Source organism: Muntiacus reevesi, chromosome 2 (assembly GCF_963930625.1).
Source record: "Muntiacus reevesi chromosome 2, mMunRee1.1, whole genome shotgun sequence".
NCBI classification, from domain to species: domain Eukaryota; kingdom Metazoa; phylum Chordata; class Mammalia; order Artiodactyla; family Cervidae; genus Muntiacus; species Muntiacus reevesi.
The window spans coordinates 51733543-51746928 of NC_089250.1; the positions used below are offsets into that span (position 1 = coordinate 51733543).

General features: G+C 45.0%; 1 protein-coding gene across 1 annotated transcript; it reads left to right on the forward strand.

Annotated features, from left to right (window-relative positions):
* Positions 1 to 510: 510 nt before the first annotated feature.
* Positions 511 to 2621, forward strand: PDYN (prodynorphin). Its single transcript, XM_065919649.1, has 2 exons — positions 511 to 639; positions 1935 to 2621. Exons 1-2 carry the CDS (start codon positions 511 to 513, stop codon positions 2580 to 2582), a joined length of 777 nt encoding a protein of 258 aa, XP_065775721.1. The 3' UTR covers positions 2583 to 2621.
* Positions 2622 to 13386: the final 10765 nt, after the last annotated feature.

Sequence of the window (13386 nt, forward strand, 5' to 3'; positions counted from 1 at the left end):
TGGCGTGGGAAACGTCCACAGCAGAAAGGACTGGGCTGGGGCCAGCCTGGAGAACGGGGGAGACGGGTAGAAGCTTCCGAGAATGCAGAAAAACAGATAGCCACGTCTTCTAGCTTGGTGAATGATCAGAATGGGTTTCGATTCTTGTCCACTTCCTAGCTGTGTAAGCAATCACTTACCCTCTCTGAGCCTCCACTTTCCTATCTGTCTAACGGTACAACCCACATTAAGGACTATTGTGCAGGTTGAATGTGAGCACGTAGGAAAGCTCCTAGTACACGGCTGGCACTCAGCATGTAAGTTCCCTTCCTTGACCACTGGCCTTGGGCACCCACTGCTCCTCCACAGGCCTGTTTTCTTGGCTGTAGAATGGGAACCAGAATGGCTGCCTTGCAGTGCAGTGCTGCCAGCAAGAGTTGGCTTTGCAGGCTAAGGACACACCCCACAGAGTAGGCGATCACAGATTTCATTTCCTCTTTCTCCCTCTCCAGCAGGAAGAGCCAAGACAGAATGGTGTGGCAAGGGCTGGTACTGGCTGCTTGCCTGCTCGCACTCCCCTCTGTCTCAGCGGACTGCCCGGCCCAGTGCTCCTTGTGTGCTGTGAAGACCCAGGATGGGCCCCAACCCATCAACCCCCTGGTGAGTTTCAGGCAAGGCTCCTCAATGCCAGAGTGCATGGAAGGGACAGTCTGCGTGTGGAACCCAGAGAGAGAGGGTAGCAGGCCTGGGCAGCTGTGAGCCTGTTCTGTAGGCTCATCCCAGACTGTGCAGAATACATCCTGCCCTGTGGTCAGTCTGGGCAGTGATGGACAGCTGTTTTCCAGACTCCTGTTCCCTCCCCAGACCTTACCACCATAGGCTCACTCAGGTCTGGGAGCAAAGCTCAGGTTTCCAGGGAGCCTGTTGCCTGATAACAAGGAATGTCGTTTATAAGGTGGTGTTGACTTTGGGTGTTGGCAGCCCAAGATGAACTTTTCAGGGCTTCTCACAACCAGGCTGATGGGCATTCCCAAATCTAGTCAATCTCCTGGAAGGAGCTCTTTACACCACCGCTTGGCTGGCCTTGCTGGCTTTACTTTGAATCAAGCTCCTCCCTGTGCCTCTCCCACAACAACAGATAGCTGTAATAAAGGTTCAAGGCTGTGGTGGACAGGACATGGGCTTTAGTTCTGCCAATTTTTAGTTCCATGATCCTGGAACCCCCTCTCTGAGCCTCAGTTTCCTTGCAAGCAAAATGGGAGTGATTCCATGAGCTGATGATGCAAAGTATTAACTCTAGCCACTCTTCACTGAGATGCACACAGCACACCATGTATTGGTTTGATCTCAGAAGTGCCCAGTGCTTAAGTATGATGACTCATGGCATTAGATCATGGGTTCAAGTTCCAGTACTGTCTAGTATTGTCATTGTGATCACTGATATTATCAACACCATCATCATCATGTTTGAGTCCTCCCTACTTTTTTGGAGTAGATACTGTCATCCCAGGTTTAATGAACCCTTAAACAACTCCTTATATGTGTTCTTTCCACCATTCTGCATTGCTTCTATTCCTCTGCATAAAATGTTTGCAGCATCCTTTATACCCAGGAAAGGTTGGGGGAACCCACTAGTCCCTCTGGAGTCAGAAGCAGAAGATTATGGATGAGCCCAGCAGAGCACTATGGGAAGATCTTCCTTCCAATTTTCACAGTGTCATCTGTAGCCCTGGGTCCCTGGAAAAGCTGTTTCATCTCTCCTCATCCTCCACATGGGCATAAAGTCACTTACCTTTAGGCACCATTGGGAGCATGAAAATGGGTGGCCTGGGACTTAGCAATGGTTTTTTAACTTTCTCAGACACTAGACAGGGGACTCTCTGGAGCAGGAGCTTGTGGCTTGACAGTTTGATGGAGGTGGCATTACCACTGTGGTCTTCTGGGGTCTCTTGCAGGTTTGCTCCCTGGAATGCCAGGCTGCCCTGCAGCCTGCTCAGGAGTGGGAGAGGTGCCAGGGCCTTCTGTCTTTCCTCACTCCCTTCACTGTTGGGCTCAATGGCAAGGAATACTTGGAAAGCAAGGCAGTTTTGGAAGAGTCCAGCAGTGAGCCGGCCAAGCACATCAGGCCCTACTTGAAGGAACTAGAAAAAAACAGATTCCTTCTCAGCACCCCAGCAGAGGAGAACGCTCTAAGCAGCAGCCTGGCAGAGAAGCTCAGGGGTCTCTCTGGCAGGCTGGGGGAGGGTGCAGAGTCTGAGTTGAATGGGGATGCTCAGCTGAACGATGGTGCCCCGGAGGCTGGAGCGCGGGATTCCGATGAGGAGGAACCCAAGGAGCAGGTCAAACGCTATGGGGGCTTTTTGCGCAAATACCCCAAGAGGAGCTCAGAGGTGACTGGGAAGGGAGCTGGGGAAGGGGAGGGGGATGAGGTGGGCCATGAGGACCTGTACAAGCGCTACGGGGGATTCTTACGGCGCATCCGTCCCAAGCTCAAGTGGGACAATCAGAAGCGCTATGGTGGCTTCCTCCGGCGTCAGTTCAAGGTGGTCACTCGGTCTCAGGAAGACCCCAGTGCCTATTACGAAGAGCTTTTTGATGAGTAAACACCTCCCCATCATGGAGTTGAGTCAGGAGCTTCCCATAATGCCCTGGAGATTGGAGTGAACTCATTCATCCGCCCCTATGGTCCCCATCCCCATGCTCAGTTCAGCATTGTCTACAAGACTTCCAGACCTAGTCTGCCTCTCTTCTGCCCAGATGCCGTGTTTGTCCAGGTCAGTGAGGAGGGAGGAGGGAGGCTTCCCTCTCCAGTAGGCTTAGTGCTTGGCTTCAACCCTACATCTCTAAAACTACCAGCAGCAGCAGCTTTGCTATCAATTCACTTTATATGACTCCCCCGTCCCAGGAATCCAGACTGACCTCTTGATCCCTCTGGATCTATGATCAAGTATTCTGATCAACGCCCCTCAGAAGAAAAATGAACATCCCCCCCCATGCATATATATATATATATAGCATAAAACATATAAAAGGTAGAAATTTAAAACAAAATAGATATATAAAAATCCTAACAGTTTATTCTCAAACCTCAAAAGCTCTCCCTACTATAGAGACCATGCTTTAGGCAAAAAGCTCAAACACTGCTTCTTATTGGAGCAGGAATTCCTACACTGCAGAGTTCGGTCTCCCAGTGGGTTAAACGTTCAGTCAGTGTACTCTGAGTTCGTGCTGTTTAGAAACACACCTTTTGAAGAATCTGGTTCGTGGACTCCAGTCCATGTTGATACCCTGGACAGCACCCAACTTCTCACAAGAGAGGACGGGAGTGAAAAATCTCTTTCCAAAATGGTTAATGAGAGCCACTCGCCTTCTGAATGCTGAAACAATCAAGCAGGAGTGAGGCAAACCGATTTGTTCTGTGCAACAGATTCAAAATGTGGACCGGTTCCCTCAGCCCTCATTAAACTAATTAAACTGATCGGTATCACACTCCAACCCCAGGATGAACTGACGCTGAGTCAAGTTGATGAGGTTAAGCACAACCATGTTCTTGAGCAGCTGAATCTGCCGCCAAGAGTCCAAGCCATCTGGCCAAGCATATGCATTGGGCCTTGGGTAAGGGAATCCAGAAGCAACAGCTAGAAAGGGGAAAAAGTCCTTTTTAGCTCTCATGGCGATTCTTTCCTCTTAATGTCTCAAAATGAAACTAGAAAGAGGAGTGAAATAATTAAGTGCTTGAGGCCAAATGAGTTACTTGATTCAAATAACCCAGAAGCAGAGGAAGTGACCTTAACCTAAGTCCTCTCCTCTCCTCTCTCTCTCCCTGTCTCTCTGTCTCTGTCTGTCTCTCAAACCTCTCTCTCTGTCTCTTCACTGTACCCAGGCAATATGGTTTGGTTTGTGGATCCAGGAGGCTGGTCTAGACGGGGAGGAAATGAACTTGAGTTTGGTTATTTTGTATAAGATGCTACTGAGCACACTTCTTCATGCACAACCCTCGGGCCTCTCTCATGATGTTCTGAAATGTATAGATTGTTTTAGAATTATTTTGTGTGCTTTTCAACATCCCATTTTTTCAATTTACTTGGAATTTCCTTAGTTCTTAACAGGCTTGTGTTATTTCCAACTCCTTCAGTACAATAAATAAAAAAAAAGATGCTGATCACTTGGGCTCTGTGTGTATATGAGTGTGTGTGTGTGTGTGTGTGTGGTTAGGGGAGGGGTACCTTAGTCCCCAAGAATGATAAGACCCTTTTCAGAAAAGAGTGCTGGGGAAAGAGGGGAAAAATTATATATATATATATATATATATATACACACACACACACACATACACACATATATTCAGGTTTAAGAACTAAATGTAGGATAACAGAAAGAGCACAAACTTCAGACTACCCTAGTCCTAATTTTGAAATCTGTTTGAACTTAGGTAAGTCAAACGACCTCTCTGGGCCTTTGTCCCTTCCTCTGTAGAATAAAGATGAACAATACCAATTTTGTAAGGTGGCTGTGAAGGTCAGGTGTGATCAAATACGCAAAGTTCCTGGAACATAGTAGGCACTCAGTAAATGATGGTTTCTTTCTTATATTGCCTTAAAGAATAGTGGCAAAGCTCAAACTTACAGCAACACAGTGGGGAGAGAAAAGAGGGGTGCTGTCTCCTGTGCTGCATGACCAGGCAGGAGGGGAAATGTCTCTAGACAAGGTGGGGTGTCCTAGGGATGAAGACTACTCTAGGAAATGCAGGCACAGTGTTCTTTACTAAAATGATATCTTTCATTAAACAATATAGATGAGATGTCTTTAATTAAGACTAGAAGATTCAGTGGCTACCGACCTATGGGTTCTGCTTGGATACTGGTTCTCTGAGTAAATACATAGAAAATGCAGAGTCAGGGAGATCTCATTCATTTCCTCAGTTATTCAACAAAGTAGTAACTGAAGGCATTTTGCCAGGTGCTAGAGGTACAAGAAAACAAGATGGATAAGGTCTCAGCTCTTATGGAATTTTTTTTTCCATTTATTTTTATTAGTTGGAGGCTAATTATTTTACAATATCTTATGGAATTTATAGCCCAGGGGGGAGACAAAAATCAACAAGTAGGCAAATATTAGTATAAAGCTAAAATTAAAAATAAATTTAAATAAAACTAAAAATAAATTTAAATAAAATTTAAAACATTGATAATTGCTGTGAAGGAGACAACTGGGACTTGGTGATAATGGAAAACTGTGGTAGGAGAAGAATCTCCCTAAGGTATACAGGAAATCCTTCTCAAGTGATATTCCATTCTTGATAGTCATAGGATAAGCAAGTTGGAAAGAACGTAAGGTTGAGATTATCTCCTCCAACCACCTACCCTCTGCCCAAATTGACAGACTAAGAAATTTTGATCTGCTTGAACACTTACTTAGATTTCACAACATATAATTAATGATTCCATACTGTAAGTTTCCATCTTTATGTTGGGTTAAAATTTAGATTTCTGTTATTTTTAACCATTGGGTCCTGATCCTGCTGTCTGCTGGCCTAGGAGGTTCTCTAAGGGAGACTTTTCTGTTACATGCAAACAAATGATGCCTGAAAAGTGGAAGTGTTAGTCGCTCAGTGGTGTCCAACTCTTTGGGATCCCATGGACTATAGCCCACCAGGCTTCACTATCCATGAAATTCTCCAAACAAGAATACTGGAGTGGATTACCATTTCCTTCTTCAGGGGGTCTTCCCAACACAGGGACTGAACCCGAGTCTCCTGCACTGCAAGCAGATTCTTGACTATCTAAGCAGCCAGAGAAGCTATTCAGACTTTTCTGTTACTTGCAAGCAAATGGTGCCTAACCATCTCAAATAGATTATAAAAGCAAAGAAAAAAAGGGTACTTTGTTGATTCACACAAAAGAAAGAGCCAGGATATTTAGCTTTAGGTAGAGCTCGATCCAAGTGTTCAATAAGGACACTAGCACCTCTCTATCACTAGGCTCTTTTCTCCTCTGTCTTGGACTCAGTTCTAAGACTGAACATGTCTCTAAGATGGGTGACAGCAGCTCCAGGCTATCCAGGTAAGGTTCAAATCTAGCACACTGTTTTCACAGAAAATCACAACCAAAGTTTCATTGCACCCATAGGCTGTGAATGGGTCAAATGTCCAATTCTGAGCAAATGTCAATCATTATGGACACGATGCCTTGATTGGTCAGAACTGAACCACATGATCACCACCAAAGACAGAATTGCATTCAACCCAATTCAAAGCAGCTGAACAAGCAGGGAGAAAGGGGTGGTTCTTCAGAGAAAAAGTGGAGCATGATTCCCAGTAGGACCGTGAATGAATGCCAGCCCACCAAATAGGATGGACATCACCCGAATGAGTGAGGGTGACAGGGTGGGGACTACGGCAAACTGAAGAGTGCATGCCAGGGGAACATGGGCCTGGAGTAGTCAGATTTTATTTTTAGGGCTAGAAATATGGGTTGTGGGTTTTTTCAGTGTAGTCAAGTAACATTTTTTAAAGGTACTGAGCAGAGCAAGCAATAATATGTTCATTACTCTATTTTGTTATATTTTTTAAAAAATAAGAACACTCCTTTTTTTGGTTTTAAGATTTTTTTCATATGCTATGGATTCTAGAACACTATTGTTCTGAACTCCCTTTTTTGAATGGATTTCTTTTGGTCAAGGAGGGTTGCCCAAATAAGGTGAAAAGAGTGTGGCTAGGAAGGGGTCATAGAGACCTGGGCTCAGATTCCTTTTCACTCTGGGAAAGCCACTGTGCTTCACTGAGCCTCAGTTTCCAATCTGTCAAATGGGGAGAGAAATCCCGACTTCTCTGGACAGAGGTGAGGGGTTAGTAACAGCTGACTCACCTGATACCCCAGGGTATGTGACACTGGGTGCTGCCTCCTCTTGAGGGACAGTGCCTCTGATTATGGTATTTCAGATGTCACCTGAGCAAGGCACACACCTGTTGAAAGGACAAAATTCTTCTGGTGGTAACAAAAGAATATTAAAAAAAAATTTTTTTTTTTAAATCAAGCTATACTTGCTGTTAAGTGTCCTTAGTCTTAAATGTGTGACTCAACGGTTTCTTATATATGTACACTCTCGTGTGACCACCACTGAGATCGCAACGTAGAACATTTCTAACATCCCAGGGGGGTGATCTTTTTTTATGAGCTATTTGCGGCAATGGAGAGCAAGTCAGAGGAAGAATTGGAATAAAGACATCACAGGCCTTGTGGAGTTCTCGTTCTTTGTCCACATCACCAAGGCCACACTGGGCAGTCATCACAGAGCAGGCATGGGTTAAGGGATGCCAACATCCCAGTGGCCTTAAAAGAGTGTGTTCCTAATAAGCTTGGCGTTTCCACGACAACGCCATACACCAACGCCAGGGAGGAAAGTCTTGTCATAATGATCATGACAATCCTAATGATCCCGCGTGTTTGGATCGCCCCTCCCCCACTCAACTCCAGATCCTTCACACTAAGAGCCCAGCAATGGGCCTTGTCTATTAATTAAAGGCCCCAAAGCTGAAGACAACAAAATCCCCATGACAGTGTCAGAAACAATGGTGCCCTAATAGATGTCATTTTGGCATTTCTGATTCATGTGCTGAGTCCCTGTCGCCTCCCATTATAGAAGTAAGAGATTTATAAGAAAGACTTATAATTACTCTTCTAATATGTAAATTTACATGAGTTTCACTTCTACGCTATTTGTCTTATCTCTGTTTAACTTAAGCCAAACCCCATTATTCTTTTTCTCCAGGGCTCCCCTCATCCTTAATCACCTTTGAGTTTTGCCATGTGAAAATGCCCTCCTGTCTCACTCTTAACCCCCATCGCACCAGCATAGCTCCTGAGCAACCTGCCATGGTGCTGAGGGAGGCAGGAGCAGTTTCCTATTCCAGGTGAGACCCACATTGCAATTGGACCTGCAGAAGCTGCGCTGGGCTGAGAGTCTGGGGACCTGGAGTCTGAGAGTGGTCCCAACTGTGCTAACTTGCTGTGGGAGGTGGACTTTGAATCCTGCAGAACACAGGTTTCTCATCTGTAAAACCACGTGGGTGATTTCATAAGGACTTCTGCCTTTTTGAGAACTGACACGTAATACCTGCTCTGCTTCAGGCACTGAGTGAGCAATTGATGAACAAGGCAAAGGACCCTCAACTTCCTTGTCTGAAAATGGGGGTAATGAGTCCTACCCCAGCAGATAGTGCAGAGGTTGCATGAGAAGACTCAGGGACTGTGGCCCACAGTTGTGTAATTAGTACTAATGCCCTTCCCATTCAAATTCATCCCAGAACCTGATGAATGTTTATTGAGCACCTGTGGTATACCCTGCCGTGCGGTAGTGGAGTCCCTACTTCATGAGGCTAACTTTCTCCTGGGGAAACCAATTGCCTATAAACGAAGGAATGGGTCAATATCTCTGGTGGGCACGAGGGCTGTGCGGGAAAACAAAAGGGTAGGAAGATGCCAGTGATGACTCAGAGGGGTCACAGAGGCTTGTCTGAATGGGGGAGAACTTGATCAGAGATGTGTGAGAGGCTGGGGAGTCTTGTGGGTGTCAGTGGGTGAGTAGCATTCCAGACAAGGGAACAGCAAGTGCAAAGACCCAGGGGTTAGTCTGTGGTTGTATGAAGAAGTCAGGAAGCAACGGGGTCTGGTGAAGGCAGAGGGGAGGAAACAGGTTGTAGAGCAGACAAACACCAATCTTTTAGGGCTTCCCAGATCCCAGGACAGTATCCTGGCTTTTACACTGTTACCTCATGGGATTAACAGAGCCCTGTCTTCTCAGAGTGCCCTGTTCTGGGCAATCTGTTATACTCTTGCCCAACTCATGGGCCATGGAAAGAACCCCGACTTTTTGCCTTGGATGAGAGGGAATGCTGAAACGTTCGAAAATGACTGAGAGACATTATCTGATGTGGATTTAGGGGGACAGGCTAATTTCTGGGTGGACAGCAGGTTGCAGGGAGCACGAGGGAATGTCCTGTGGGCAAATGGTACCCTCTAAAGTGAACTCGAGGGAAACAGGGTGCCAGGAATGACTTAGGAGCTTTCCTGTCTTGGGACCAAGGCTCTAGGCACAGCATTCTCCCCTTAACAGACAGTGATGGGCATCAGGCCCATCATCATGGAAGTGGTGGTGGGTTGCACTTAGAAATCAGTCTGCAGAAGCCAGCTTCCAGTGAACACTCCCTACCCCCTGATCATCTCAACCATGAAAAATATAGGCTCAGTGCTTTGAGCTTTGAACTTTGCGGGGAGAAAAGTCCTTGAATTGAGACTTGCTTTATATAAAAGATGGCTCTTGGAAAGTACATAAATCAAATTTTTGCAATCAAATTTTAATACAGTAGGGAATATTGCCATTTAACTTTCTTATTCACTTTATAGATTACAACAGGGTTCCTTGCCCACTTAGGAACATTTGTAAAACTCACAAAAGCATCAGGGTTCAGATATCAAAGTGTTTACTCAGCCATGGCGTCAAGGCCCAGTGGGGATCGAAATGTGAATAATTTTTGCCTCAAGGAGTTTGTGTGTGTGTGGCATAAGTCCTCTTGGAGGAGGTCATCATTAGCCCCACCATAGAGCCAATGGGTGTGTGATCCACAAACTGAAGAACCATTATATGAAAGAAGTTCTCCTACTGTTGTAAAAGTTTTAGGGCCCACGATAGACTTCCCAACTTGCGGACTCTGGCAAAGGGATTGGGAATCCCCAGGGAATCTGAATTTGAAGTTCAGCCGGATTTGATTACAGAACTTCCACGGGACTGGGGAAACAGAGACTCTTGGAGGGTACAAACAAGAACTTGCTTGCAGCAGGACCCAGGAGAAAGGAGCGGTGATCCCCCAAGAGACTGAGCCAGACTGCCTGTGAGTGTTTGGGAGTCTCTGGCAGAGGCGTGGGTCGAGAGTGGCCTACCGCAGGGTCAGGGGCACTGGCAACAGCAGTCCTGGGAGGTCCAGCGTGCTAACATAAGTCCTCTTGGAGGAGGTCACCATTACCTCTACCCTAGGGCCTACAGCCCTGCCATAGAGACTGCAGACTCTAGATCTGGGCCACCTCAGGCCAAATTCTAGGAAGGGAGCACAGCCTCACCCATCAACAGAAAATTGGATTAAAGATTTACTGAGCATGGCCCTGCCCACCAGAGCAAGACCCAGTTTTTCCCATAGCCAGTCCCTCCCATCAGGAAGCTTGCATAAGCTGCTTATACTCCTCTATCAGAGGGCAGACAGAATGAAAACCATAATCACAGAAAACTAACCAAAATGATCACATGGATCACATCCTGGTGTAACTCAATGAAACTATGAGCCATGTGCTGTAGGGCCACCCAAAACGGACAGGTCATGGTGGAGAGTTCTGACAAAATGTGGTTCACTGGAGAAGGGAATGGCATACCACTTCAACATTCTTGCCTTGAGAAACCCATGAACAGTATGAAAAGGCAAAAAGATATGACACTGAAAGATGAACCACCCTCCCTGTCCCCCCCAGGTTGATAGGTGTCCAATATGCTACCGGAGAAGAATGGAGAGATAGCTCCAGAAAGAATGAAGAGGCTGAGCCAAAGAGAAAACAACACCCATTTGTGGATGTAGCTGGTGATAAAAGTAAAGTCTGATGCAGTAAAGAACTATACTGCATAGGAAACTGGGATGTTAGATCCATGAATCAAGATACATTGGAATTGGTCAAATAGGAGATGGCAAGAGTGAGCCCTGACATCTTAGGAATCAGTGAACTAAAATGGACTGGAATGAGTGAATTTAATTCAGATGACCATTATATCTACTACTGTGGGCAAGTATCCCTTAGAAGAAATGGAGTAGCCTTCATAGTTAAGAAAATAGTCTGAAATGCAGTACTTGGGTGCAGTCTCAAAAATGACAGAATGATCTAGGTTCATTTCCAAGGCAATCCATTGAGATTACATGAGAGTAATCCAAGTCTATGCCCAAATCACTAATGCTGAAGAAGTTGAAGTTGAATGGTTCTATGAAGACCTAAAGACCTTCTAGAACTAACACCAAAAAAAAAGATGTCCTTTTCATCAAAGGGTACTGGAATGCAAAAGTAGGAAGTCAAGAGATACCTGGAGTAACAGGCAAGTTTGGTCTTGGAGTACAAAATGAAGCAAGGCAAAGGCTAACAGAGTTTTGCCAAGAGAATGCACTGGTCATAGCAAACATCCTCCTCCAACAACACAAGAGATGACTCTACACATGGACATCACCAGATGATCAACACCAAAATCAGACTGATTATATTCTTTGCAGCTGAAGATGGAGAAGCTCTATGTAGTCAGCAAAAACAAGACCCGGAGCTGACTGTGACTCAGATCATGAACTCCTTATTGCAAAATTCAGACTTGAAGATAGTAGGGAAAACCACTAGACCATTCAGGTATGACCTAAATCAAATCCCTCATGATTATACAGTGAAAGTGACAAATAGATTCAAGGGATTAGATCTGATAGACAGAGAGCCTGAAGGACTACGGGCAGAGGTTTGTGACATGGTACAGCGTGTGGTGACCAAAACCACGCCCAAGAAAAAGAAATGCAAAAAGGCAAAAAGGTTGTTTCAGGAGGCCTTACAAATAGCTGAGAAAAGAAGAGAAGTGAAAGGCAAAGGAGATAAAGAAAGATATACCCATCTGAATGCAGAGTTCCAAAGAGTAGCAAGGGGAGATAAGAAAGCCTTCCTAAGTGAACAATGCATAGAAATAGAGGAAAGCAACAGAATGGGAAAGATTAGTGATCTCTTCAAGAATATTAGAGATACCAAGGAACATTTCAAAGATGGGCAAAGATGGGCACAATAAATGGCAGAAACAGTATGCACCTAACAGAAGCAGAAGATATTAAAAAGAGGTGGCAAGAATATACAGAAGAACTGTACTAAAAAGATCTTAATGACTCTGATAACCATGATGGTGTGATTACTCATCCAGAACCAGACATCCTGGAATGCAAAGTCAGGTGGGCCTTAGGAAACATTACTATGAGCAAAGCTAGTTGAGGTGAAGGAATTTCAGCTGAGTTATTTCAAATCCCAAAAGATGATGCTGTGAAAGTGCTGCATTCATTATGCCAGAAATTTGGAAAACTCAGCAGTGGCCACAGGACTGGAAAATGTCAGTGTTCATTCCAATCCCAAAGAAGGGCAATGCCAAACAGTATTCAAACTGCTGCATAATTGCATTCATTTCACATGCTAGCAAAGTAATGCTCAAAATCCTTCAAGCTAGGCTTCAACAGTACATGAACCGAGAACTCCCAGATTTACAAGCTGGTTTTAGAAAAGGCAGAGGAACCAAGATCAAATTGCTGACATTTGGTAAATCATAGGAAAAGCATGAGAATTCCAGAAAAACATCTATTTCTGCTTCACTGACTACAGTAAAGCCTTTGACTGTGTTGATCACAACAAATTGAAAATGCTTAAAGAGATGGGAATACCAGACCACCTTGCCTGCCTCCTGCAAAACCTGTATGCTGGTCAAGAGGTAACAGAACCAGACATGGAGCAACAGTTGGATTGTCACCCTGTTTGTTTAACTTATATGCAGAGTGAAATGCCTGGCTAGATGAATCACAACCTGGAATCAAGATTGCTGGGAGAAATATCAACAACCTCAGATACGTAGCTGATACTACCCTAATGGCAGAAAGTGAAGAGGAACTAAAGAGCCTCTTGATGAAGGTGAAAGCGGAGAGTGAATAAGCTGGGTTAAAATGCAAGATTCAAAAAACTAATGTTGGCATCTGGTCCCATCATTTCACAGCAAACAGATGGGGAAAAAGTGGAAACAGTGGCACATTTTATTTTCTTGGGCTCCAAAATCACTGCAGATGGTGGCTGCAGACATGAAATGAAAAGATGCTTGCTCCTTGGAAGAAAAGCTATGACAAATCTAGACAGCATATTAAAAAGCAGAGACATCACCTTACCAACAAAGGTCTGTCTAGTGAAAGCTATGATTTTCCAGTAGTCATTTATGAATGTGAGAGTTGGACCTTAAAGAAGGCTGAGTGCCAAAGAATTGATGCTATTGAACTACGGTGTTGAAGAAGACTCTTGAGAGTCCCTTGGACTGCAAGGAAATCAAACCAGTCAATTCTAAAGGAAAACAGTCCTGAATATTCATTGGAAGGACTGATGTTGAAGCTTCAATCTTTTGGCCACATAATGTGAAGAGCCGACTCATTGGAAAAGGCCTTGATGCTGGGAAAGATAGAAGGCAGGAGGAGAAGGGGATGACAGGGGATGAGATGGTTGGATGGCATCACTGACTCAATGGACACGAGTTTGAGCAAGCTTTGGGAGATGGTGAAGGACAGGGAAGCCTGGTGTGCTGCAGTCCATGGGATTGCAAAGAGTC